Source organism: Centrocercus urophasianus, unplaced genomic scaffold (assembly GCF_019232065.1).
Source record: "Centrocercus urophasianus isolate 14NV4802_14NV808 unplaced genomic scaffold, USGS_Curo_1.0 seq_26, whole genome shotgun sequence".
NCBI lineage: Eukaryota > Metazoa > Chordata > Aves > Galliformes > Phasianidae > Centrocercus > Centrocercus urophasianus.
This window is the reverse complement of record NW_024884822.1, coordinates 1,148,399-1,175,164: the sequence shown is the minus strand read 5'-3', so window position 1 is coordinate 1,175,164 and position 26,766 is coordinate 1,148,399. Positions and strand designations below refer to the sequence as shown.

Here is a 26,766-nt window from a genome sequence, read left to right as displayed (position 1 = left end):
AGGATCCTTGGGGTGCCTGGGGAGCACCAGGGGCTCCCAGTCATTTCTTGTTGGCCGCTGCTGAAAAGGCAGGGGACTTTTTGAGTGGGCATCCCTGAAGGTGAAACTATTGCCACAGTTCAGCTGGCTTAAAGAGCAGATGGTTCATCAGTTTGAGAGTGGTGGTGTAGAACCCGATTATCTTTAGGCTGTCTCTGCCTGTATCCCTCAGGACCAGCTGGGCATAACAGCATGCCGTGCTCACACAGCTGTCCTGGGCTGGGAGCTCAGGAGGTGTGGCTGGCACCTATGCGGATGTTTGCACATCTCTTGGCCTCGTGTCACGTCGACGTGCCCACTGAACGCTGAGCAGATAACTCGGGGTCCTGGAGATGAAGCAGGACATCCTGCTGCCGAATGGTTGTTTGCAATGAAAATGCCTGAAGGCATTTCTGGGAGCCTGAAGCCCTTATCTGCAAGTTCAGAGGTAAAAATCTCAGGAAGCTGCTCTCGTGTGCTAGGAAGGGGATTTTAGCCTTGTTTCCTTGCTGAAATTGCTGAGATCCTGTGCTTTGCTCTGGCTCCTGGAGCCCTTTAGGTGAGCAGAAAGCCCTGGGGAGGGTGGAAGATCACACCTCCTTGTCCAAAGCCATGCTTCCATTGCTTTGGCAGTGCAGCCGAAGGCAGAGACCAGACTCTGCAGCCCTGCATGGTCTGTATTGGCACTCAGGGGCTTCCGACGTGTGTGAGGTCCTTTGTGTGAAAGTATTTGCAGGACCAGGTTGCTGCAGTGTAAGTGCCTTTGAGGTCTTTGCTGCGTTATAGATTTTCTTCTGATGTCTCCATTGCAAATATTTAACCTGTCTGGTTCCTGAGAGCTCCGAGTGCTGGCGTGTGCTGCTATGAGAGGGTCGGATCATCTCTGCAGTCTTTGCTTTGTCTGCATGCTCTCCTCTGCAGGCCTGAAGGGATGCCACAGGATGTAGTGCTGTGCTGATGCCCCCAGGGGTTTATTTGCCTGAGATCTTGTCCTTCTTGACCGAGCAAGAGGTTGTGGTTGTCCTTGCAAACCTGGGTGCTTACAAGTGTTCAGAAATACCTGGAATGTGGGCCTTGGAGCCTCTGTTACCCCACCTTGCAGTGACCAGGCACCGTTTGGAGGAACATACAAATGAGAAAACAGAATTTACAGATGCACCATGGATTACCTCGCTTGTCAACAGCCTGCAGGCCTTGTTAGACCCTGCAGACTTTACATAATTTTGGCTTTATTCCCTCCTATTACGTCATGAACATAAAGTGGAGACAGGGTCATTCTCTCCGATGTTGTGGTCACATAAAGGATTTTCTTATTTTTTTGCTTGGGGGCAGGCAGCATTTGGAACAAACTTTAACTATTTGAAGCGGGGATGTGCAGAAGAGCCTGCCCTTGGCTGGGGTTCTCCCTGGAAGCACAGCCCTCAAGAGCGTGTCTTACTCTCTCAGAGGAAGAACAGGTCTGCTGTGCTCACAGCCAGAGCTTCTGCAGTAACATCTGTGGGTCATCCAGTCCTTCTGCGCCTTCATTGCGTTTCCCCTTTGCACCTGGCTGGCACCTAGGAGTTTGTGATAAATGTCATTAAGACACTTCTCAGGTACTTTTTTCTTCTGTCCTTCCTTGTGCTTTTCTGGCTCCCATCCTCGTGCTTCCAGGAAATATTTCAAAGATAATTTGGCATATTTTCTGCTACCTTCACATATCTTCATGGCTTTGTGTTTTTTTAGCTGGAAGATAGCTTTTCAGCATATATGTGTAATCCTTTTCACCTAGACATGTGAGGAATTCCAGTCTCTTCCAGTGGGAGTTTTCAGGAAGGTTTAGGTTAAATGGGCCAATAAGGCAAAATCATGTAGCAGAAGATCTTACCCTCTAAAGACATCTTTTTTCTTTCTTTCTCTTTCTCTCTCTTTTTTTTTTTTTTCTTTTTCTGGAAAATGTATCAGACTATCTAGCTGTCAAAGAATTTAAACAATAATAGCTGATCTGAAGGCTGGAGCAGAGAGCTTTTGAAAATAAGATTGTAATCTCTCTGCAGAGCACCTGGGGATGGATGGGGCTGGAGGTGCTGTGTGCTGGGGGAGGCTCACTGCCACTGAGGGCCCACGTAAAGTTCCCGTGTGTTTTTCAGGGCTGGGATTCACCCTGACTCATTCTAGTTGTCTGGGTGTGATATTCAGCATCACTGTTTGGGCTCTTGAGAGAATTCAATGAGAGATGGGCAAATCATGGATGCCTGGGTTAAAAAGGAGAATCTGTAGGGTAGAAACCAGCTGGGTTATGAGCCCTACCCCAAGGCCTGACTGATCTCTCGAGTGGGACAGGAAGAGAAGGAACCCTAAAAATAAGAACATGTTCTCAGCATCTTATGACTCAGCTTTTCCAGAAGTGGGTACCTCTGGGCTGCCTTAGCCCATGCTTCAGCAGCCAGGATTGCAGCAGGGAGCAGACAGCATCTGCTGAGCCTCTGCTCCCTCTTCCTGGACATCAGGGGCTGCTGAGCAGGGCCATGTGGGTGCTTGTATGTCTGTCAGTGATGCTGTAGATGTTTGTCCATCACTGCTGCTTGGTGCAAGCAATGGCACTCTGCTGAGGGAGGGGGGGGGCTGCCGGCATAACCTCTGCCACCCATGGGGAAGGTGAGTTCCATTTAGCTCTAAACTATAATGTTCTTTTATTAGATCTTTAAACTTTATTTAAATTCTTTATTTAAAAAGGGGGAGGAAGGTATCATATTTTAATTAGCAGCGGTGTCAAAGGAGACCTAGATTAATTATTTGAAATCATTCCATCCAGATGGTTTTAATTTTCACAGCAGGGAACCGGCATCTTTTTAAGGTGATATTTTTCAAATTAAAATCAGCTTGGATATTACTCATACTGGCTGCAGTGTGAGGGGATGGGGGGAAGCAAGGCGCGTGCCCCGTGTTTGTTCATCTGAGCCCGGGCACGCGTGCTGTCAGCCCGTGTTGGCTGTGCGCGGGTTGCTGGCCATCTGGCAGCCTGCAGCTCGAGCTCCAGTGGGGAAATGGAGCATTTTATTGACCTTTACTTCTCCTTTGGCTGGATGAAGCCCGTATCTGATATCTGGGGTTGTTCTTAGCAGTTCTAGTAGCAGTGCTGAGGCTTGGATGGATGGGGTTGGCCCTGCAGCTTAGACGTGGTGCTCCCGGAGTGGGGGTTAGCAGAAGGTGGGCAGGCAGTGAGGGTGAACTTGTGTCCTGTTTGTGCCTGAATGCAAGCTGCCGAGCCCTAGCTGGTGTTTGGAAGCCCTGTTTATGTTGCTGTGTGGATATGATGTGGAGATCTGCAGGCAGCTCCTTGTAGCTCTGGGTGTTGGCCACAGTTCTTGGCCAGTGCTTGGCATCTCACATCTGGTTCCTTAGATTTCAGGCTGCTGCTTTCCCCTCTTGCACTGACTGTGAGTTTCTGTCGCTTCCTCATGGAATCACCAAGGTTGGAAAAGATTTCCAAGATTGTCCAGTCCAACCATCCACCAACAACCAATATTTCTCCACTAAACCACGTCTCTTAGTACAAGACAACCTTTCACAGTTACTTCTTTAGAGATAGTCATACTCCTGGCTGTTCCCTGATCCATTCCTATGGCACTGCATCTGAGCAGCCTCCCTGAGCAATTTGAAGCGATGACCTTCTCCAAGGTACACACCATTTAGCTCAGTGAAGCCCTGGCTTTGATCTGTGGCATGCTCTGCCATCCTGGATTTGTTCATCTTTGTATCCCTACAGTGATGGAATATTTCTGGCCATGTGGCCTTCCTGCCAGAAGTGTGGGTGAGCACTGGTTTGATTCCACCTGGGCATGTGCTGAGACAAAGCATGCAGCTGCTGTTGGTATCCATCCTCCAACCACAGCACCTGCCTGAGAGGCGTGGATAAATGTCCTTATTTACATGTTTGCAAGCTGTGTACTGGTATAATACAGGCATTATCCTACTTGCTGTCAGAAAGAAGTACAGAAACATATTCTTTAAATATCCCCTGTGATAAAGATTTAATGAATATATCTACATAAATGTAAACAGTAACTGGCAAACCCTGAACTTGCATGTGTGACTGGGCTGCAATGGGAGAATTCCGTTTAGGGCCCTCGTGAGTTAAAGGTGTGTGATATTTGCACTGCTGCAGAAGCCAAAAGCTGACTTTACAAGTGGGAAAAATATTAATGTGTTTAAATGAAACAAACTCCTATTTCTATCCCCATGGTAAATCCTTAACGGTGAACATATTTGCTCTTAGAGGGTTTTAAAGTTTGAAATATGAATGCCAAAAAGAATGTGACTTTCTGCAGCGCACATCAAACATTCTTCAGAGTTTGGCAAAAGCTGTGTTTCTACGGTAAGACTCAGTTCTTACAAACGTGAGAATTTCCAGAGCAGGAGCGTGGATTTGCACTTGCTGACACTTACACATTCTTGCATTGTGTTTCCACCATGTCTACTTTCTCCCCTGCATATCGGAGATGGAGCTGAACCAAAATGTCCAGTCTGCATGTTCCTGCCTCTCCAGGGAAATTCTTGGAATCTGAACCTCGAGCATGACTGGAATTTGAGTTTAGATCAGAGTCAGAATGGAACGCTGAATTTGAGCGTGTGTAGGTTTTAGTGATGATGATAGCATGCTATACATCTGTGTGACAGCTTGAATGGCTTCTGCAAATCAAATTGCATCAGGGCAGGTGGTACATACAGATGAAGCAGAAATCTAGCTCCTGCCATGGCTCCTGGAAATGCTGCAACACACTATTTGGCCTTAATAAGACATGCAAAACACAATGACATTGGCCACGTTTCTCCCAGCTGGGCCTGGAATTGCAGGCTCAGCAGAGCTGTACTGCCACAAAGCAATCAGTGACCTCCTGGAAAGACGTCTTGACACTCTCAGGACTCAGAACACAAACTGCACTGAACTTCTCCCCCACTAGCTGTCGTAAGCACCAAGAGCCTGTGCCTGGGGTGCCTCTGTGAAGTGTTTGGGGGCTGCTGACTGGGGGGAAAGGAATCTCATTCTGTCTGTGCTAATCTTGTATCTTCCATGAGAAAGAAATCCATTCTTTTACCTCCTGCAGTGTGGACGGCTAGCAAAGACATATAGAGCACAGTTGTGTATGCCTGTTCTGTGCTAAAGAGGCATTAAATCTGAAGTGTCTGACATGGAGAATTGTCAGATTGGCACTTCTAACCAAGTCTGAAGCTCAGCCTGTGGGTGGTTATGAGGGTTGTTCCCTTGTAGAGCATCCAAATGTGGTGTGGTTCAAGTGGAGGCAATGGGACAACGCACTGGTGAGCTTTGCACACACTGACTTAACATGACCACGCTGGTAAATGCTTTTTTTTCTTCTTCCTTTACAAGCCCAGCTTCTAGTGGAAACAGACACTTTTGGCAGTCAAGTCCGGATCAAAGGGAAGGAGACAGACTTCTACCTTTGCATGAACAGGAAAGGCAAGCTAGTAGGGAAGGTAAGTGTTTCCTACTGATTCTTTTTTAACATGAGTGTTACCTTTAGCAGCCTCCTCAAAGCTGCAGTGATGTGTACAAGCGTTGCCTGTCAGCCTCAAATGAAAAGCAGGACTGAGCAAATGTGGCATTTAAAGGCGGTCTGTCCCTTCACCAGGCCTCCCCCATGTCCTTAAAACCAACTTGCAGCCATCCACTGGGATTCTGTGGTGATGTTTTGGATGCATATCGGTTGACACTTTACAGTTGGGTAAATTGAGAAAAGATGTCAATTCTGTATCACAGCATTATGGAATGTGGTCCATATAACTTCATGACTTGATTGAATCCTGCCTGACTTTGGAGTGATGTTAGAAAAAGGGAAGGCAAGAATGTGCTAGGAAGGTTAGCAACATAGGGCTGCTTTCAGTGTTGAGGCAGGTTACAGCATGGCAAAGCTAATACCGAAATCAGATCATCTTACTGGGACAAGGCCTCGTGGTTCTAGCATTGCAGGAATATTTTATTACATTGGATCCCTGCACAATGGAAGCATGTTGGAAATTACAGCATATTTACCCATGTAGCTTAACTTCTTTGCTGAAGTCATATTTTCGTGCATTAACTTGTTTTTGTAGCTTAGGCAGTTCTTCTGAACTGCTGGCGAGGCTGGCTGCTCGCTAACGGGGCAGGAGGTGCTTCAAAGCTAAGACATGGCCAAACACCCCCAAAAGGTCCCTCCTCCACTGCTGCACTGTGTGCTGCCAGGAATTAAAATCTGGCATCTCCGTGGCTGTGAAAAAGGGAAGCTGAGTTTCATTTTGAGTCAACAAAGGCAGAACAGTGAAAGCCACACTCCCAAACAGAAACCAGAAACCAATTGCTCTGATGAAACATTATTTACATTTGTGGTCCCAAGCGTGACACTTGTGGGACAAGTGCCTTCCCCTAGAGGATCGTTTCTGCCACTTTTATTTTCCTCGCAGCACTACAGATGCTTCTTTGGAGGCTGAGCCTGGGTCTTTCAGAGGTAGCACTACCAGTGGCACCCTGCCTAAGCCACTGGAGAGCTGCTTTTGCAAAGCAGGGAGCATCCAGCATGCTGTGGAGACCTGGAAATAGGATGGGCTCCAGGAGGATTGGACCAAAGCAGCCATTTCTCTCTGCTTCCTGCATCTCTGCAGTGTAACTGCCTGCTCTCAATGAGACACCATTGCTTGACCTTGTTCCGTGATAGGACGTGGGAAATGATTTTAAGCTAAGACAGAGGAGGATTAGGCTGGATATACAGAGGGTGGTGACACACTGTAACAGGTTGCCCAAGGAGGCTGTGGATGCCCCATCCATGGAGGCATTCAAGGCCAGGCTGGATGTGGCTCTGGGCAGCCTGGTCTGCTGGTTGGCGACCCTGCACATATCAGGGGGTTGAAACTAGATGATCATTGTGGTCCTTTTCAACTCAGGCCATTCTATGGCTCTATGACCTTGGACAAAGAAATTTGTTTTTTAACTGGATGTGGATGTATTGGGATGCACACAGTTGCTTTTGAAAATTGCACTGCATATAAACCTGGGCATTAATTTCTTTACACCTTAGTTTTCTGTGGTTTTACCTTGTCTTACAAGTGTTCTAAGGATAAATATGTTACTACCTTTGATGTGCTGATAGGACAATAATGGAGACCTTATAAGCATTCTAGTTATACAGGGATAAAGTAAGCATGAAATCTTATAGTTTTCTGTAACAGACTTTACCCCAGCGTGGGTCAGTGTTGGTACACATTGCCACCCACATCCTTTCCTGGTATGTGCTGAGTGTCCAGAAGCATCCTGGCAGAGTCAGAGGCTGTTTTTCACAATGTATAGTATATTTTGGCAACCTCGGTTGCCCACTGGGCAAGAAGGCAGGACATTTCTTTAGCTTGTCACCTTTCATGCAGCGTAAAGCTTTTGTTTTTTTCTCGATGTGCTTTTTATAACGCGAAGTTGGCAAACGGTCTGTTATTAAAAAAAAAAAAAACTATTCTTGTAAATACGCCATCTGAGCCTTCCCACCCCAGACTGCTGACAAGTTCATAAAGCAGCCGACCTGAGCAGGAGGGGGTACTGAGCATTGCGCTTGGAAGGAAAATGTTCCAGACGCATTGCCCGTATTAACAGCTTCTCATGAGCAAAAAAGAAAATAATAGCATGTCTTCTTGATACCGAAGAGTGTGGTTTTAATTAGTACTGTAGTTTTGTCTCTTTTTGTGGCAGGAGTTTGGGGGAATGCTTTTTAGACCGAACGCTCTAAACAGTGAGTAAACCCCAAGGATAACACTAGATAAAAGTTACGCCTCGGCTTATACAAATATTTAAGCTCAGTCTGGGGGTGGAGGAGAATGAAACCCATAAACTGATTGTTTCACAGTTGCCCTGCTATGTTCATTTGGCAGCAGAGGAGCCCTGGGATGAAATTGGTTCTTTTTCTCTGCTCATTTCCTATTGCCTTACACTGCATAATCCCTGACAATACCAGCATATGCCATCTGGCTTTGTTCTCCTTTGCAGTCAGCATTTTTTGGATCCCCCCCAGTTGAAAACCTGCTTTGAATTTAGTCCTTTTTGTTTTCCATAATCACCTACAAAGGGCATTAGAGATGGGAGCAGGTTGTTGTTGTTCTCAGATGGAACTTGAGACAAATGTGAGCCAGGCTCGCTCCCCACCTGATTGCATTGTGGGCAAACAGATTCATCCATCAGATTTAGAAGTGCAACCTTTGGCTTTTTTATTTACTTATGGGCACCCATGCCAGCTTCTCTGAGTGGGAGGCCATCTGATGGAGTTGTCTCAAGATCCACAAATGTGTCGTCTTGCTCGTTTGTTACCACATGTGTGTTCACAGCCACTGTTGGCCAGAGGGCTTGGAGGTGATGAGGGCAGGCTTTGGATGGTATTTATTGTCATGGCATGCGATGTGTGAGGCTGCTGGTGTTCCTACACACTGTGAAACCTGGAGTGGGGCAGGGGTGTGCAGGGAGTGACTTGTCTGTTAAAGGTGACCTGCTCCAGGGGAGGACAAATTGCATTGTGTTTCTCAGTTGATTCTTGGTGTTATAAAGGGCTGAGAAATATTCTTTTAATTTATGACTGTTGGGTTTTTTCTGTTTTGTTTTTTTACCTGTGGGTATTTGCTGTCTCTATTTTAGCACATGTAGAAATATTAGCTGCTTTTGCACGTATAAGTCTGTAGCAAAAGTCATAAAGTGACTTTTCACTTGGTAGAGGAACTCAAGATTTGTGATAATTCAGTGTAGGAGAGTTAATGACCTTTGTGGAGGAGCTCGGAGTTTCTAGCTGTCATTCTCTTGGTGAGCCCTTCTCTGTTTTTTCTTCCTGTCCCAGCTTCTGTTACCTCATGCATTAAAGATAATAGTGTCATTAAGGTGGGAACTGGATGCTTTTCAGAGCTAAGTCTTTTAAAGCAAGAATTAGCAGACCAGGATGTGAGCAGGTGGCCCTTAATTAGCTTGGCCACTTCTAACTGCTTTAGCTGTGCTGCCCTTAGAGCAGATTGGTGCTATCTAGAATTGCACGCCTTTGCAGAGATTTCTTTTCCCTGTTCCTTCCCAATCCTCTCATCAGAGAGTGTTTGAAAGGTCAGAGGTCTGTTTGAAGCTCAAAGTGGGTCCATCGGCACAGGTGCAAGGTTACCAAAGCCCTGCCCCTTCCTTTAGCTGCTGCCCTGATTTCCTCTTGTAACGCACGGACTTCTGGAAGATGGCAGAGCAGATCCTGAGTTATTGCAGGAGTCAGTACAGTGTGACAGTGCTTACTCTGAAGTGTATCTGAGAACGTAGCCCCAAATGGCCCAAATGTACCTCAGGTACCTTCTGATCCCATAGGGAGAGCTGGCAGGGAATTTCTCCTGGTTCTCTCAGTGTGGAATCACACTCTGCGGTCTGCATGGGCATTGCTCTCTCAATTATAAAGGAAGGGAAGGAAATAGGCCTGGTTTTCTGGTGACCAAGGCTGGGGAGGGATGAACCTCGGCTTGCTGCAGGGCAGGAATGCAGGAAGAGGGGCAGAACGTGGTAAGGGAGCCGTGTTTGTCAGAGCAGTGCGTAGAAATGGGGAAGGTAATGACGGGAAGGAATCCAAAAGATTTGAGAAGAATGGGGAAAGAGCTAAGCATGTCTTAGATTTGATCCAGAAATTTCTTCAGAAGATGCTCCAAGCAGTCCCACTGATGTTCTTCCATGGTTTACCTTAGCCGGGCTCTGTCTTTTCCAGATCCAACAGCAATATTGTTCCTTGCTCTTTGCTGGTTACGTTCTGAGAACAGCTCCGTGTCTCGGTGCTTTGAGCCGCTTGGTGAACTCTCCCAGGAAGGAGAAGCAGGTGGTGGGTGCTGGAGCTCAGGGGGGGACGGGCCCTGAGTGCAGAGCCATAGGGACAGCACGCTCACTTGTCAGCTGGCTGCTGCCCTTCCACGCTACACAGCCGTCATCCAGCCACTGCAAGTCCTTCTTTTGGGGCAGGATGTGGTTATGGAAAATGTGCCAGAAATAGGCCCAGGGATTAACAAAAGAGGGGCTTTCACAAATATCCTTCCATGCCAGTTTATTCTGATGAAGGGAAAGTGGAGGGCGGTTGTGAAATGCATGAGAAAACCCACTGCTTTTTTTCCTAGATGACTGCAATGACCGAGTCTTTCTGGTTGGTGGTTTCCTCAACCCAACATTCAGATAGAAAAGCGCCTTGCGTGCCAGATTTGAAACCAGATGGGAGCAGGAATCCTGCTTGTTTGGATCCTTAGCTCTGTGCTCAGGCTTGGCTCTTCCCACTGCCCTCCACAAAGCCTTGGCATTCAGAGCAGTGGGGCTACTGCCTGTGTGAGGAGTGGTTCTGGCTCCAGGTTCTGGTTCCGTTTTGTGACCATAGGGAGAAGACATTTAGAGCTCTGCAGAAGGTGAGAACCATGGACTCGTGTCCCCAGAAGCCTCTCCTCATTTATACCACTTCAGTGCCTGCAAAGAATTCAAGCCAGAGTTTATGGGATACTATAAAATGGGCAGTTTCCCACTCAAACCGCATGCTGACATGCACCGTCTCTGTTTGGGTTTTCTTTAAAAATCTTCAGTGACCCCATATACGAACATTCTCAGAAAATCGTTATAAATACTTACACATTGCTTTGGAAAGAGCAATTTAATGAGTTTGGTTTTGTTTCTGCTTTCCCTCTGTTTAATGTGATCAGTGGGAAAGACCTGTTCATGGAAAGGCACGAACCCCCTGGCTGCTCAGGGGGACTGGAGCACTGCTTCAACTTGCAGACAGCTAACTCGGGTGCTTTTGGGGACAAGCCTGCTGTTGCTGTGCCCGTAGCCCTGAAACCCTCCTGGCATTCACAGAGCACAGAGGATCACTGCTGAGCTTCTTCCCTCAAAGCCCTGTCCAGCTCCTCTCAGCCTTAAAGAAAGCAGTGCCAGGTGATGTGGCTGTGCCAGGAGCTGGAGGTGATGCAGCTCTGCTGGCTGCACCGATGCTGCTCCCACCATAAGCTGTATCAGAAGTATAAGATCTTCTCTGGTGTGACAACTGCTTTCCAAGCCAATGTATTTCTTAACATTACCAGAAACTTGCTTATACCATATGGCAAGACTCTCTATTTTTGCAGGACAACAAACAAATTGTTGCTAGATGCCAGACTGCTCTGGCAGAGCTTTATCACTGATTCCTGCCAGCAGTAGCCTTTAGGGGATAGTAATGATTTGGGGTTGTTTACATTGCAGCTTTAAAATAGGGGTTTTCTTGAAGCATGTGTGTATTTAGTCAAGAAAGTTGGCTAAAAAAGCTGTGACAGCATCAAAGAGTGAAGGCGCTTGTTAGGGCCTATCATGCAGACTTGGCCCTTTGTGATACCCCAACCCTATAGGAAAAGGAGCGTTGTCTTACAGGAGCTTGGGGTGGCTCACTGGGAGCCAGGACAGGAGTCTTACCTGGGTGGGGATACTGGGTGGATTAGTGTGTCTGGATCAACATCCTTCATTTTGGAACCGGGCATTTCTGTAAAGCCAGGATCTGCACAGCCTGGGAACAAGGAAGGGAGCAGAGCCTGCTTGGTGCCTTGCCTGAGGATGCTCTGCATGGGGCTGGGCTGTGGCTCTCCCAGTGCTGTCCCAATAGCCCTGAGCACTGCAAAGCTGGAGCTGTGGGGCACCCAGCCACCTGCTTTTAGTCTTCCTATAGGCAGGGGCTTTTGTTTGGAAGTCTAATGCAGTAGATGAGGTGTTTGCACTCCTCAGTGTGCACGTCCAAACCCTGCATTTTGGACTTGGGGCAGCACTATGAGTTTTGCACAGTTCTGATGCTTATCCAGGATTTTTCACGGAGTTGCACAGCATTCAGGTTGCTTGACAGAAGGGCTTGTAAAACCTAATGATTTCTGGGACCAACTGCTGAACTTACATCAAAAACAAAACCAGAAACAGAAGAGTGTTGAGTTTAACAGCACGTGTTTTGTGGATCTCTTTGTGACATGTTCAGTCATAAACTATCCTGACTTGGCTTCTCACTTGAGAACCAAACTTGACATGTCTTTTGCTGGATCTCACTCCGATCTCATTTTGGACTGCAGTCTGGTTCTCCACGTAGGGTGGAATCAGTCCTTTTTAAAAATGAACTGTTCCCAGGCTTGTGCTGCCCTTTCAGTTTGTTTTAGTTTTAGTCATCTAAATAAACACCCCAATGGAACCTGGAACCAAACAACCTCCAACAACTCAGAATATGGACCTGACCTGAAAGCAACCTAAAGTGCCCCAAAACCTCAACTCAACACTCCAGGACTACAAAGGCCTAAAACTGATGAGATGACAAAGCCAGTTTTCTTTCAGCTGGGTGAGTGATTAGTCTTCTGCATTCGCCTAATCAGACTTTTTTTTTCTGCAACCAATGGAAAAAATCTTGATTTTTAGTACTGAAAACTTAAAAGCTTACATTCTTGTAAAATTAAAAGCAGAAGTGGAAGCTGAAATCACCCTCTTCTGTTCTCAGCCCCCAAATGTCATGAGGCTTTTGGTAATACTGCAGCCTTTCTCAGCCGCTTTCCATTGCTGGGCAAGTAGAAGCATTGCATCCAAACTTCTGTGTGTGCTGATGGTATCTGCATCTGGTAACTCACTTGTAATTTCACATCTCTACGGTGCCGGACAGAAGTGCCTTGCATAAAGGGGTTCGTAGTCATCATGGCAGGGATGTTGTTATACAATTTCAGGCTGTGTGGACACACAATGATTGTTCTGTTGTGTTATTTGTGTAGGTTTAATGTGTAAAAAACCTGGCCAGACCCCATCATGCACCTTCCCTAATAGGCTGTGAAGATTCCTCCTGTCTGTAGGAGGGTTGGCATGGGTACGTTGTGTTTGCATACCTGGCACACAGGAACCACATTGGGACAACTCTTGTCCTGGAGCAGCATGGCTTGGGGCAGCCAACTGATGCTGAGTGCTACCTGGCATTTCCAGGAATCCCTGCTGAGAATGGCACAGCCGTGTAATGATTCCCAAAAGCCATTTATGGTTGAGCCCAGCGAAACTACTTTCCAGTGTTTATTGTGCTGAGGCTGCCTTGGCACAAAAGCAAATGGATGTAGATGCTCAGTGGTTCCTTCAAAGAGGTCGGGGTTTGTACCTGGACCTTCGCAGCTGTTTGCTGTTAGCAATGGGCCTTGTCCTGGGTCTGTGCTTTTGGCAGTTTGTTTACAGCAGCACACTACTTAAAAGTTTCTCTGGAGGTGGAAAAGGGGGGAAAATGACGTGAATGTGGGGAATGAATTTTGAGTTTAGATGTTCTGGGACGTTGTGGGACAGCAAGCGGCAGATGTTGGTTTTGTGGGAGAGCAGAGGTCATTTTGAAGCTCCGTGTATTCAGAAGAGGGAGAGAGCTTTTATGGATGCTGATGAATATTGAACAGCCGTGGCGGTTGGGGAGGTGGGACAGTGTGCAGGGAGGATGGGACAGATGGGAGATTCTGGAGTTGTTGGAGCTCACACAGTCCACCAGAGGTTGAGAAGATGGAAGAAGCTTGCTCATATGGAGAAGACTCTTTTATTTCATGAATGGTGAAAAGCTGCGTCAATTGTTAACAGTCTGGCCTGCAGCTGTGTTTGTACATGCATGCTTAGATGCTTATGCTCTTAAGGCTGTTTGAGCCAGGAGGCTTTTGTGTCCATAGCACTGCATGGAGGGAGCTTTGTGTCTTCCCTTTGCTGCCTGGTCATCAGAGATTTTGAAGCTCTGGGTGCTGAATATACGTTTTTACCTGCATGGTCTAGTAGATTTAGGACATAGATTACGAAATCTGTGAGGTTATGAAGTACATTTGAACGTGCACAATGCTGCTGGGATTGGATTCAAGCTTAGCTGCTTTATCAGGCAGCGCATTTGTATTTTTTGGTTGTATATCTAGCATCTTGAAAGAGTAATGTGAATATTTAAGGTCTGTGCTACGTCCTTCTGTGTTACCTTCAGGTAGTGCATTCTCTACGTACCTCTGCTGGATGCCAATCCTCCCAGGCTAGTCAAGAACAGGAGGTTTAGCTTCAGCCAAACTGGGTTAGAGGAGCACCGTGACATTTGCTGTATCCTGGAAGCAGAGCTGCCCTGGGTGGCATTGGGACATCCGGGATGGGGCTGGTGCTCAGTTCATCACTGCACAGGTCAGGCCATGTGGTCGGGCCCTGGGAGTCACCTTCTAGGCATATGTCTACATCTCTGGTTAACTGAGCCTTCTCAGTACAGCCAACTGCTTTAAATCAATTAAATTTGTTCAAAAACAAAGGAAAAAGGTTGGGTCCCTTTTGGCAGCCACTCTTCTTTTTGTTTGAAAAATATGTTTTTTCGTGACACTGGTTTTATGCTAAGGAATCCCATTTGTGTGTCTGGTCACCTGAGAGACATGTAATAAGTTTCCAGTTTTTTTGTGATTCCTTTTCAGCAAACCTCAGTTTTCCTTTGTATGTTCATAAGGGCCATCAGTTCTCTTTCTGAGAATGGAGCTTTGCACAGTCAGGGTTTGCATTGCAGAGCAGGCTTGTAAGCTTGGCTTCTGAAGCTTCTTCTTATCCTGTGGCTGAAAGCTGTATATCTCCTCCCAGGGAAGAAATGCCATCTTCTTGAAAGCTGCGTGATAATTTAATTTAATCCTTTTTGTGTTCAAGGAGCAAGTGTCACCATAAAGCTGCTAACATCCTGTCCCTTGAGTTTCTCGATGATTGCAGCTGTGTGTCACATTGGAGTATTGCAGTTCCCTAGGGTTGAACATTAATTACAATTATTGAGAGGGGATGATCATCCCTGAGCCCTGCTCTTGCCTCATTCACCCTCTTTGGGTGGAGAGGGCATGCTGCGTGCGTCTGGTGCAAATGCTTGCATCAAATTGAATTTATTTGCTTACAGAAAAGTGTTATTACTTATAGAAAGGGATTATGTTTTCCTAAAGAAGGACAAGCCTTTAAAGCCCTGCATTTGTTGTTTACAAAAGGAGATGTGTCATTTGCAGGCTGGAGCAATTCTCGATGATTTATGGGTAGCACTTGATTTGATCCTGGGCTTCTCTTTTTTCTCAGTTATATAAGTTGATGTGGAGAGAACTAACACCATCCTGCAGATAATCAATGACCATCCTTGGTCCTAAACTCCACTGATTTAAGCTTGCCTTGGGGAAATTGATGTCACTACCAGAATGTCAGCTGATGGAGACTGTGCTTGTGTGAAATGATAACTTAAAGAGTCAATGCGTATGTTTGTTTAATAAATATAAATGTAGGATCTACCAGATTTGCTACAGGGTCAGCAATGTTCTGGTCCCATGTTCTTGCTCCAGTTATTGTCTAGACACTGTTTTAAAGTGTTTAAAAGTTTTTCTGTAGTGTCACGGGTCCCCACCTAATGAATGTAAGCCCACACAAAATACACTGCTGTTTTTAGATACCTTTTGCAGGCTCAGAACTAAATCTCAGTGGAGACTGAAAATGGGGTCTCTGTGGAGACTGAAAATGACTGCTGAGGCTGCAAAAGCAGAGCAAAGCCCAGCAGTGTATCTAACCAAACAAATCTTTGTAGGGATGGGTAGCAATGCCTTCCCAGGCTGTCCTTCAGTTAGCAACGAGAAGCAGAAATTGAGCTGGATCAGCTAGGTGTAGGGAACGGTGTCTGCTCAGATGTCGTGTCTGAATTGTGCCCATGGTTTCAGGTCTCCTGCAGCAGTTGTTTCCTAAAGTACTGACTTAAATGATTTTCTCTTAAATTTTCATAAAGTTCATTTAAAAAGTGATCAATGTCTCTCACTGTGACTAGTAAGTACACGTAGTTCTCTGAGATGCAGTTAGGAATTTCTATTAACCAAATGTGCGTCTTTCCAGATGAAGCCATCCCAATTTGCTCCAGTCATGAATACGTGCCTTCCTGCTGTGCTGATAGCAGTGTATTTGCTGATATATTTGCAGCAGGTTGGGAGGCATGTCCCGATACAGCCACGGTGTTGCTTGGTTCACCCCAGCAAAGCCTGCAGCTCCCACCCCACAAGTGCATGACTGTGCCCATTTTTGCATGTTTTCTGGAATGCCTGGTGCCTATAGACAGGTATGTGCAAAAATGGGCTATACTGGTGTAATGAGCTCTTCTAGCTTCTGAAGGCGGAAGTACCTTCTCTTTGGAGAATCCCCACTGCATAGATTTTGCATCACTTTCCCTGCTTTCTGAATGCACTTAGATGTCCTGTGTACATAATTAACCTCTCTGCTGCTCTGGCAGACACTTTTATTGAACTGCCCATCATGGCTCCTAAGTATTTTCCTTGGAGAATTGGGCAGGTTCAGAGGGCAGAGAGCTGGAGGAAGCGTGCACGAGGCTGAGTAACTCTTGGCAGTTATAGATGCAGCTTCCCTGATTTACAGCCTGGGCTGGGAGCAAGAATGTGCATTTGGGTCAAGAGGTGTCTCTGTGGTCAGCAGGCCTGGCCATAAATCCTGGGTGCTGAGCATCAGGATGCATATGACAGATCTGTCCTGATAATGCCTATATAGTGCATGAACGTGGCTGGGCCTGGCTTTCAGTGGCCTCAGCACTCAGATTGGCTGTGCTGCGAGGGCTGGTTTCCCCTGCAGCATTGATGGAGCCATGTATGCCTGCTGCTGCACCTGCCTCGCTTGTCCCACTCCCTGACCTACCTTTAGTAGATGTGTGTAGACATAGAGAGGTGGGAGTGCTAAAAACTGCTATTTCAGCATGGCCCTGCCTTACCTTCCTCCACTCGGGCTTTTCCAATTCACGCCAAGTGAGTCTGGAGGCTCTGAGTGGAGCTGGGCTGGTGCAAAAGCACCGAAGTAACGTGCTTCCTGAGATCACACACTGCCATGTTCCTGCTGTGTGCACAGCTCTGGTGTCTTACGGGGGTATCAAGGATGCTGGGTGCCTTTGGTCCTCACCTGGGGATGGCTCTTTGTGGCTCCTATGGACTGCTGAGCCACATATCTCCTGGAAACTTAAGCATTGCATGCTGTCAGCACTCTGAAATGTAGAAAACAAAGGGCAGGATTTCTTCTGTAGAGTGCAGTGTGTGAATATAACAGTGCCAGCATTAGAGGGAAATTCTCAGCAGTCCTTTGAAATAATTGTTGTGCTCCACGGGGGCACCTCTCACCTGGGGGTGGTGTGAGAACCCAGCACGGCGCTTGGGAAGTTCCTGGCTGTGTGCAGAGGAGGAGGAGGGAGGAATGCAGAAAGCGCCCTTTTTCAGGGTTTTTCCTGGCAGAATGCTGGGTGCATATGCCATTTGGAAACCTTAGGCAGGGGGGTTATCTCGATCTCAATTGTAAGGCTGAGTCCTGCCCAGCAGGCGCTCCTGGGCCATACCAGAGTTGCTCCACACGGTTTGTTGTTTGTTCCTAACCGCCCATCACCGTGCATTTGGTCACCGCAGCCTTATCCAAGAGCTCCTGATGTCAGGGTTGGCTTAGAGGGGAGGGGAAGTGCTTGAACATAAGCTTAGCTAACAGCAGCTTAGCACAGCATTACTGGCGGGGCTTAATTTGTGCCCTGATCTTTGCAAACAGAGAAACCTTTCAGCTGTGGAGGCATCTCTCCCCGTGCAGCGTCGTTATCCACGCCGGTTGTGCGAGCTTATTGTTGCTCTAAAAGCCGAGGAAGTTTGGATTTGCCGGTGCCCACTGAGCAAGATTTGTGAAGCATAAATGAGAAAACCTGCGCCGGCCTCCCTTTCCCATAAAAAGCTGCTCAGGTGGCTTAGTGCTGTGGGCTAATGCGGAGGAGGAGGAGGCGGCTGTGCACCTGCTAGTGCTTTGGCTGGGGCTGGTGGCAGAGCTGCCACGAGGTCCCCCCAGCAGCAAGCTGTTAGTGGCAGCGGTGCCACAACAACAAAGGGCCCTTTGATCCTTTCCATTTGGAGAACTTAAAACAAGAAAGCAAAACTACAATAAGGCCAAGTTGGGTCATAAAAAGGAAAGCGGGGAGGAGCACCAAAGCGTGCCGGAGTGTAATTGCAGAAGCAGCAAATGCTTTGGCACTTAATTCTGCTTTAGTGTCAGTTCGGCATTTCGTGTTTAATACTGGAGAGACCGTCGCCAAATGCTCTGCACAAACAATCCAGTGCTCCTCAGTATGTTTGTGGTACTTGGAGAGACCCTGGCTCGAAGGCACCTCCCCAAGCTCTGCTGCCTTCCATTTCCCGTGGGCTGCAAGTCCAGGCTTTGTGAGAAGTTCTGTGGCAGACATGTCCCTTCCTGGCTCTGGGGTGACTGCTGCTGCTCAATGTCTGTGTGGTACAGGAATTACAGTTGCAGCTTTCTGCTTTGGTGCTGGCGATGCCCCCATACACCCCAAGCTCGCAGCAGTCAGTCACCGCTGTGCTCTGCTGAAGCCTCTGCTGTCCTGCCTGCCTTGCTGCCCTTCCGCTCACTTCTTTGCAGGCCTGGGTGATGCTTGAGAGCTGTCTGCAGAAGGTGGATTTCAGGTTGGGTATTTTATAGGTTTATCACAAGGCTGGCTAACAGCTGCCATATCTAACAGCTATGAGGAATGAATTTAAAACAAAAAAGAAAAGCTCTGGATGGTTTCTCTGGCAACAGCTGAGGTCTCAGGAAAGCCATTTCTCTTCTCTTTTTGGCGCTGACTGTGGGTTTTGGTGCCAGACTGAGATTCTGTCCCACAGCCCTTCCTGCTGCACTCCGTGGTCGTGGCCAGCTCCTGGAGGCAGTGGGCAGCGGGCAGACCTGCTGGCTGAGAGCAGGGAAGGGCTGCTGCACGCCACTCTGCTTTCAGAGCCAAAAGAAGGAAAACATCATAAGCTGTTATGCAGTATTGGGCTTTTCTCTTTAAAACTTAATTTACTTGCCTAATTGCCTGCAGCCTCAGCTCCCTCCAGCTGCTAAGGTGGATGGGACAGAGCGCTGAGCTCCCACTGCTGAGCACAGTTGGCTGTTGGCTGGGAGGTGTTCGGTGACTGTGGATGTGCTCCTTGTGAAGGCAAAGCTTTTATTTGTGCCACCAAAAGCTGACACTCCCAGGATGTGCTGGATCAGCTCAGCCTGCATCTGCTTTCCTCAGCCCCAGTCCCATGCCTATGGGCTGTAGGACAGAGGCATCCCTGGTGCTGCTGAGGTCTGTGTCCTCCCAGGGCAGGGTCCCAGCCAGAGCTTTGCAGATGGGCTTCCTCTCCCTGTGTTTTCCTTGTGTGCATCCCTTGTGCTAGCTGTGCTCCTTGGGGCTGCCAGGGCAGTAGGGCTGTGAGCCCTCCCGCAGCACTCAGCAGCTCCTGCCCGGCTCTCTCCTGTTTATCTTAATGAAGCAGAAAGTTCTGAGTTTTGAAGGCTGATTGCTCTGTGAGGTGCATCCTGACTGCTGAGTATGCATGAGATGCACCTGGCAGCATCTCCCTGATGACATCGCAGGGGTGGATGCAACCCTGTATTGGTGGCAGATGTGTCATCAGTGCTCCAGAGAAGGGCAGGCAGTCTGCTTTTTACCTGGTATCTTCACCTGGAAGCCCCTGGTGCTCGGCAAAAGCCATCTCCCTTTTCCATCCATCTCTGCAGTACAGAACAGAGGAGGTAGGGAGACAGACCCAGAGAGGGAGCGTCGTGCTGCTGTTTGAGCAGGGACGTGGTGAAGTGACGGGCACCTGATGAAAACAAGGTGATAAGAAATACTGAGAGCCCTTGTAAATTGTTTCTTGCCCCAATTGTGGGTCCAGCTCTCCATGGTGTAGGTAACGTGTGTGAGTGATTTATGTGCTGTTGGGGAGTATTATAACAGATGCTGTAAAATCGTCTTGTAAGTATCTGAAAATCATTTGTCTGTCTCAGGCGTGCCGTAGCACGTACAGGAATGCTCTGTTTGGGGAAGAGCGAGCTCCTTATCCTCATTTATCTCGAAGTACTTGTAGATGTTGCTGTAATTTCATGTTATCGAATCATTTAGCTCTTCCTCTTCCAAAACGAAATTATTTTATCTCATGCACTTTGTTTACTTCAAATTAGCCCTGAGGTTGGCCTCGAGTTGCACCTTGTTATTCCTACATCTCCCGTCTCTGTCTTAGGCACTGCTGGCAAATTTGAAGGTATAAGTAAATACTTTTTTGTTATGAATAGAATAACTTCCCCCTCCTACACACACATTTTCTTTTAATTCCAGTCTTCGTTTTCCATGAGAAACTGACATTGCAGTGCAAGCGGAAACCTCCCAAATTGCACGAAAACGCTGCAGTTCTCCTAGCAACAAGGTCAGGGCTCAACGCCAGGGCCTTTCTGTGAGCGCGGGGAAACGGCCGCTCCAATTACCTGCTGCCCTGCAGTACAGATTTGGTCGCTTCATCAGCACCTGGGCTTGGGTGGATTTGAAAGCCAGCCACGGTATTGTTTAAAAGTTCTCCATTCATTGGTGAAAGGTCTGTAGTGGGCTGAGCCCTGAGAAACCCGGGGCTGGTTTTATGGCTTCGCATTGAAACCCGGTGGAACCCTGTGGTGTCAACTGATTTCCTCTTCCCCGCTCATGTGGCTTTGATCAAACCCAGGACTCGGAGAATGACCCCCCCAGGACCTGAAACCCTGCGCTTCGCCCACCTCTGCCATTCATTAAAGCGTTTTCAGGCTTTGCATTGTGGATGATAAAATTCGGACCTTTGTGCCTGGCGCCGGGTGAAGCTTGCCAGTTGTATGGCCGAGCTCAGCCCCGTGGGGTGTGCAGCCCAGGTCAGCTGTTTGCACAGAAGGAAGCCATCTAGCTCCTTCTCTCACACCTTCTGCCTGGTACTGCCCTGCTCTGTTGTGTGCTCTTAATGAGGCCGACATGTGTTAACGAAGCCCCTTCAGCAGGATGGTGCTTTAATGGCTTTTGGGTTGGCGTACCCCAGGCTGTGGCAGCGCCTGTTGGGAACAGCCCCAGCATCCAGCCCCACTGCAGCCCAGTGGGCTCCTCACCCCAGTGACCTGCAGCTGTGCTGCTGTGCTGCTCAACGCTGCCTTGGTGTCCCCGCAGATGTGATGGAGACGTGGCCGAAGGAGCTGATACTGCTGCGTTTGTGCAGGAGGGAGGAAGTTTGTTAGCCAGCATGGGCTTGCAGTTCTCTCAAAAACCCGAATGTGACTTCACTGGGGAGCTGGATTGGACAGATGCCATGCTGGAAATCTTTCCTTTGGCTGTGCTAAGCATTAGATCAAGTCCTGTCAGAAACACTGTAGTGTGTTGGTCACTGTCCAGAGACTGTGAAGCACTTGGGGCTGAGATGGCATCCAGGGCTGGATGAGCCTATAGCTACTTGTTGTCTTCTGATGCCCAAACCCGAGTGCTGCTCAATGCTCTCAGTGCAGCACCACTAAATCAACAGTTAAAGGACAAAATGTATTTTCAGACATGTGATTATAGATGAAAAGAATTTCCTCTATGCTGAGTGACTCAAATGTGCTACCAGGTGACACTGCAACTCCCCACAGTGCTGCAGGTGCTGTAGAGTTTGGAATCCTGAAAGCACCCTGAGATCAGTGCATGGTCTCTCTCAGCACACAGGCTTGGCTCTGGCTGAGCCAAACCCCTCTTGCTGGAGACTCAGACCAGTGAGTGCTTTGAGTCTGGGTGCTGTCACATTGGCTGTGCAGTGGTGGGGAGGTGGCTTGCACCGTGCTGTGTCTGAGCAGCGGTCCTGGTGGGACAGGCAGGGTGCTCAGGGAACAGGAGGTCTGACCTCCAGTTCTACATCTAAACCTGGCTCCCTCTGCAAAGAGGCGAGCCATTTAAGGATGTGAGATGGATAGGGGAAGGCTGATACCCTCCTCTCTACCAGAAATGAAACCCTCTTCCAAATCCTGGAAGAGTAGAGCTATATATATGTATGTATATGTAAATATATGCATCATCTTATACATCATCCCCTTTGGCAGTGGACTTAGTCCCCAAGCTGTACTGGCTTGGGAGGCACTTGGGATGCTGACCCATCCTGGAGGAACTGCTCGGCATGGTGACTGCCCTCCATGCTGCTGCACTGCCAGGGCTGGCTTCCACCTAACCCCAGTCTGCAGCAGCAAGCAGATGGGGTGCTGAGGGTCCAAGTGGGGTTGGTAGCACAGCATGTGCCTATGGCCCTTGCCATCCACCTGTCTTGCCCTGGGAGCTTCAGGCATGGTTTATCTGCTCGCTGCCATGCCTGGGATGCTGCAGGAGCATCCAGTACCATCAGGCATTTTTGAAAATATTGAAAATATATGAAAAGCAAGCAGTAGAAGTAGAAAGTGTGTCATTTGGCCTATTTGAAGTTCTGTTTTTTCCTGATAAGCATGAGGTTTCCTTGGAACAAGTTCAGTTTGTCCTCCTTTCTAATGGAAAACGAGAAGCAACGTGTCCTGCATTGCTTGCAGATGAAGGAGCTGGATGGGACACGCTGCTGTCTGTGAAAAATCTCTCTGCCCTTGGATAGGAGTGCTCCAAAAGATGGTGAACTGATGTTGGTTATGTTTTGTTTTTTCCTAAATCGTTTCTGTTTCAGCTGATGGTTTGTTACTGCTCCTGTTAGCGACGTTTGAACCAAAACCAGGGTTCAGATGACTTTATTTGTGCCAGATTGGGTTATGGTCACTGAGCTTGCATTTGGTTAACGATTGATTTCTTTTTTTTGTTCTTTTTTTTCCCTTTTTCAGCCTGATGGCACCAGCAAGGAGTGCGTCTTCATTGAGAAAGTCCTAGAAAACAACTACACGGCGCTGATGTCAGCAAAATATTCAGGCTGGTATGTTGGATTCACCAAAAAAGGGAGGCCACGGAAAGGGCCCAAGACCCGAGAAAACCAGCAAGATGTACATTTTATGAAGAGGTACCCAAAGGGGCAAGTGGAGATACAGAAACCTTTCAAGTACACAACAGTCACCAAGAGGACTAAGAGAATACGACCCACCAACCCCAGTTAAAAGTAGACGAAACAGTGTCACAATAATAAACCACAAAAAAAAAAAAAAAAAAAAAAAAAAAACTGCACCAGAGGAATATTTTTACATTAAAAATAAGGAAGAAGCTCTATTTTTGTACATTGTGTTTAAAAAAAAAAATAAAAATAAAAAAAATTAATAAAAGACTAGATGGCAAACGCTGGGGAAAAGCTGTTAGGGATTTATTGTGACTTGAAAAATGAAATGAACTGCTCTATTTAAATTGACTTCTTGTTGTTGATGACACACAGGTGCTTATTTCTCTTTTTGGAAAGGACAACTTTTCAAGCATATCCCCAGAGGAAAAAAAAAAAAAAAACAAAAAAAAAACCAACAAAAAAAAAGTAATTATTAAAAATAAATAAATAAAGCCAAAGAAAACCAAAGTTCTTTCCCAAAGTTACTGAGACCCTGCCCTGAAACTTGCCAGTTTTGCAGTAATCTATTTATTGTCTGCTGCAAGCTGGACCGAGACAAGATGGTGTGTGCCGCAGTGATGGAGTTTGCGTGGAGTCCTCGACGCATCGATCTTCTGTAACCTTTCTGACGACATAAGGTGTCACGGCTCCGTGATCCTGCATTACGCTCAGTTCTGGAGAATGCTGCTAAATACATTCAAGTGACTACAAAATGACCTAGTACACCAATGATAAGGGAATATTTTAAAACCAGCTATATTATATATATTATATATATATAAGCTATTTATTTCACCTCTCTGTATATTGCAGTTCCATGAACCAAGTATTACTGCCTCAACAATTAAAAAAAAAATTATTTAAAACGCATGTATATATTTTTTGCTGTTCGTGCTTCGTTCCCCTTGCTGAGTAGTTTTTTCTCAATGGCTGTTTACCTTTGATGTGAGGGCTGCAAGGTATATATTTGGGATGGCTTCCCCACTATAAACGTCATTGCCGGTTCTGTAATTCTGCTTTTTCCTCAGTACTGTCTTCTTTCTTCTCCCTCACTGCTCCCAAAGGGGAGGAATCTTATGTGGGGCGATGGGCCGAGAGTGGGGAAACACGTGCTGGAGTTTTTCAAGAGCAGGACTTATATTTGATACTTTTCAGCCCACTAAATATTTCCTAAAGCCTTGGCCAAGGCAAAGGTAAACTGGAAAATTAGCATATGACTCAATTAACACATACTTACGCGTGGCTTGTGTTTCCTTTGCTGGAGCTCTGGAGAGGTGCTATTGGTTTCCATGGAGTCGACAGGATTCAATATTATAACTTTTAAGACTCATCCTAACCCCGACCAGCCCCCAGACCACTCCCTGCCCTCCTTGCCCCACGTGTTTCTCCCCACTTCTGGGTGCTCTGCTCCTCAATGCGGCCCATTCTCCTCGTGAGACTTCAGCAGAGATTTGGGTGATGTGGAGCCGTGTGTAAGCACAAAGCGCTCATCCGTGTTTGCAGACAGCGTGTGCTGACCCTCCTGGTGGAGCGGGTGACACAGCACTGAATGGAGAGCAGCAAAAAGAAGGAGGACAAAATGGTTGACCTCAAATTATAGCTGAAAGGACGACCAAGCACCATTAAGGAAATGCTCGCTTGCTTTCTTGCATGCGCACATGGCTGTGCTCCCTGATTCCAGCCAGGGCTTGGGATGCTCAGAGCTGCTCAGAAAGCTTTTTCTCGTTAATCAGAACGGCTCTCCCAAGAACAAGCTTTCTCATGATAACTTTGAGAGCTGCAGCCAAACCCTGCAGATCAAAGCCATTTGAGTGATGGTGCAGATAAGCATGCAAACGTGAGGATGCTTATCTGAAACAAATCTCCAAACCTTGCAAGCTCAGAGAAAAATGAGCAATGCTGAGTGGGGTCACTCCACGCTGCTTGATGGCAAGCCAGGCAGCCCTGCAGGTGATGCTTTACCTGCAGCCAGCACGTGCGGCTGCTGGGCAGCCCATCTCCATTCTGACTGCATGGGAGCTGCCCGCAGCTGGACCTCGCAGGATGGCAGCGTGCTGGTGGATATGGCTGGTGGGTGCTGGAGGGCTTTGCCAGCTCAGTTCTGCCTTCAGATTGATGCGTGTGGGAGAGATTTGGGGAGAGTTCAGAGGAGCGCTGGGGGTGGGCGACTGGGAGCGGCTGTAGATTGCTGTGTGAGTAGCTCTGAGAGGAGAAACCCAGCTGATTTCCAGGGGAAGAAAGGGCTTACAGGTGTCCTTTTTTTTTTCCCCTGGAAATACAGCCATGGCTCACGGCACCCAGGATCACTGTCAGCATGATAGGATTATAGGATTTGTTTGCCATTGGGCAAATCAGGAGGGGTGAAGGCGTTAGATGTTGGAGAAGGACCATGTGGGGCCAAGAGTTGGGGGGATCTGCTCCCAGTCCCACAGTGTGCACTGGGTTTTGACTGGCACATGGGACCTAGGGGTCGAGCAGTCAGCAACAGGGCCTCTGGCACTCGTATCATTGGGTCAGAGAAATGTTTAGGGGAAAGCAATGAGATGGGTTCCTCAGGCTGTGAAGTATCAGCACAATGAAGAGACGGCCGTGTTCACCTGGGTTGGAGCCTTCTGAGAGATTTTTTGGCTGAGGATGGTGCATATTGAGAATTTGTGTTTGAACATCTGTTCCTGACACTTCATTAAAACAACAGCAACAAAAGCAGCAGAAAAGATGAGAAGAATTCATCACCAGGCTCCCTTCAGAGTGCCTTCACAAAGGGCAGAGGGGTGCTCAGGGAAGGAGATGTTCAAGAAATGAAAAGAAAAAAGGGAAATCCATCATGTGCCAAAAGCCAGACATGCCAATGCTCGAGGCCACCCGGGTGCTGGTGCTGGTGTTCCTATGGGTCATGGTGTTCCTATGGTTGGGTTGTAGTGTTCTTATGGCCAGGTCACGGTGTTCCTATGCTTGAGTTGTAATGGCTGGGTCATGGTGTTTCTATGGCTGCATCATGGTGTACCCATGACTGGGTCATGATTCTCCTATGGCTGGATCATGGTGTTCCTATGGTTGGGTTGTAGTGTTCCTATGGCTGGGTCACAGTGCTCCATGGCTGGGTCTACTCCATGAGGCGGGAGGCCACCAGTAGGCTTCAGCCCACTCAACAGTGCTCTGCTACCCTCCATGCTGTAGAGAAGCAGCGGGTTTTCTGCCTTTATTTCCTCCTTTCAGAAATTCTTCAGGCTGCCTGGATATGATCTACAGTTCTCTGTGTAGGCTATTACCTTTCATTTACTTTATAATTGAAAACTGTTAATGAGAATTTAATTACCATTGTGGAAATAACCTCAATAGCAAGGCGTGTAACACTTAGATGATTGCTCGAAGCAATCGATGGTGTTAATGTGTGTGGAGCTCTGGGTGGGCACATTTTAAACAAATACACTCCTTAATTGAATTTAATAACAGTATATTGTAGCTGCTGCTGCAGAAGTAGGACTGGGTTAGTCGTGCTCTCACAGCAGGGATCAGCTTGTGGCATGCTCTGGTAATGCCGCAGTTGAACCAACTGTGGAACTGGGCCTATGGTGTGCCAAAATGTCTGTCGTCTGAGAGGGGAAACTCTGGGAGTCCAGAGAAGATGACTTTGTCATCTTTGACTCAGCTCACAAGCACACAGCTCAGAAGAGGTCAAGTTTGGGTGAAGTAAACACCCAACTTACACAAGTCTATCACCATGGGCTGCAGGGCTACAAATGGCTCCATGGATGCCCGTGGTCCATCTTGGGCTTACGGAGCATCTCAGTGCCCCTGCGACTGCACAGGCTCCAGCTGGGCCCTCAGCCTTGTGCTGTGGGAGATGGCTGAGTGATTGGTCTTCCCAAGGAGGGTTCCTCCACCATCAAAGCTCTGACCCAG

The 26,766-nt window shown here is 47.6% G+C and overlaps 1 protein-coding gene across 1 annotated transcript in view; it reads left to right on the top strand.

Moving 5' to 3' along the window:
- The window catches only part of FGF18 (fibroblast growth factor 18), a 64,390-nt gene extending 41,463 nt beyond the window's left edge, over window positions 1-22,927 (top strand). Inside the window, exons 3-4 of the mRNA XM_042826473.1 lie at window positions 5,390-5,496; window positions 22,661-22,927. Coding sequence (XP_042682407.1) covers window positions 5,390-5,496; window positions 22,661-22,927 — 374 coding nt within the window. The remainder of the gene's footprint in view (window positions 1-5,389; window positions 5,497-22,660) is intronic.
- The last annotated feature ends 3,839 nt before the right edge of the window (window positions 22,928-26,766 follow it).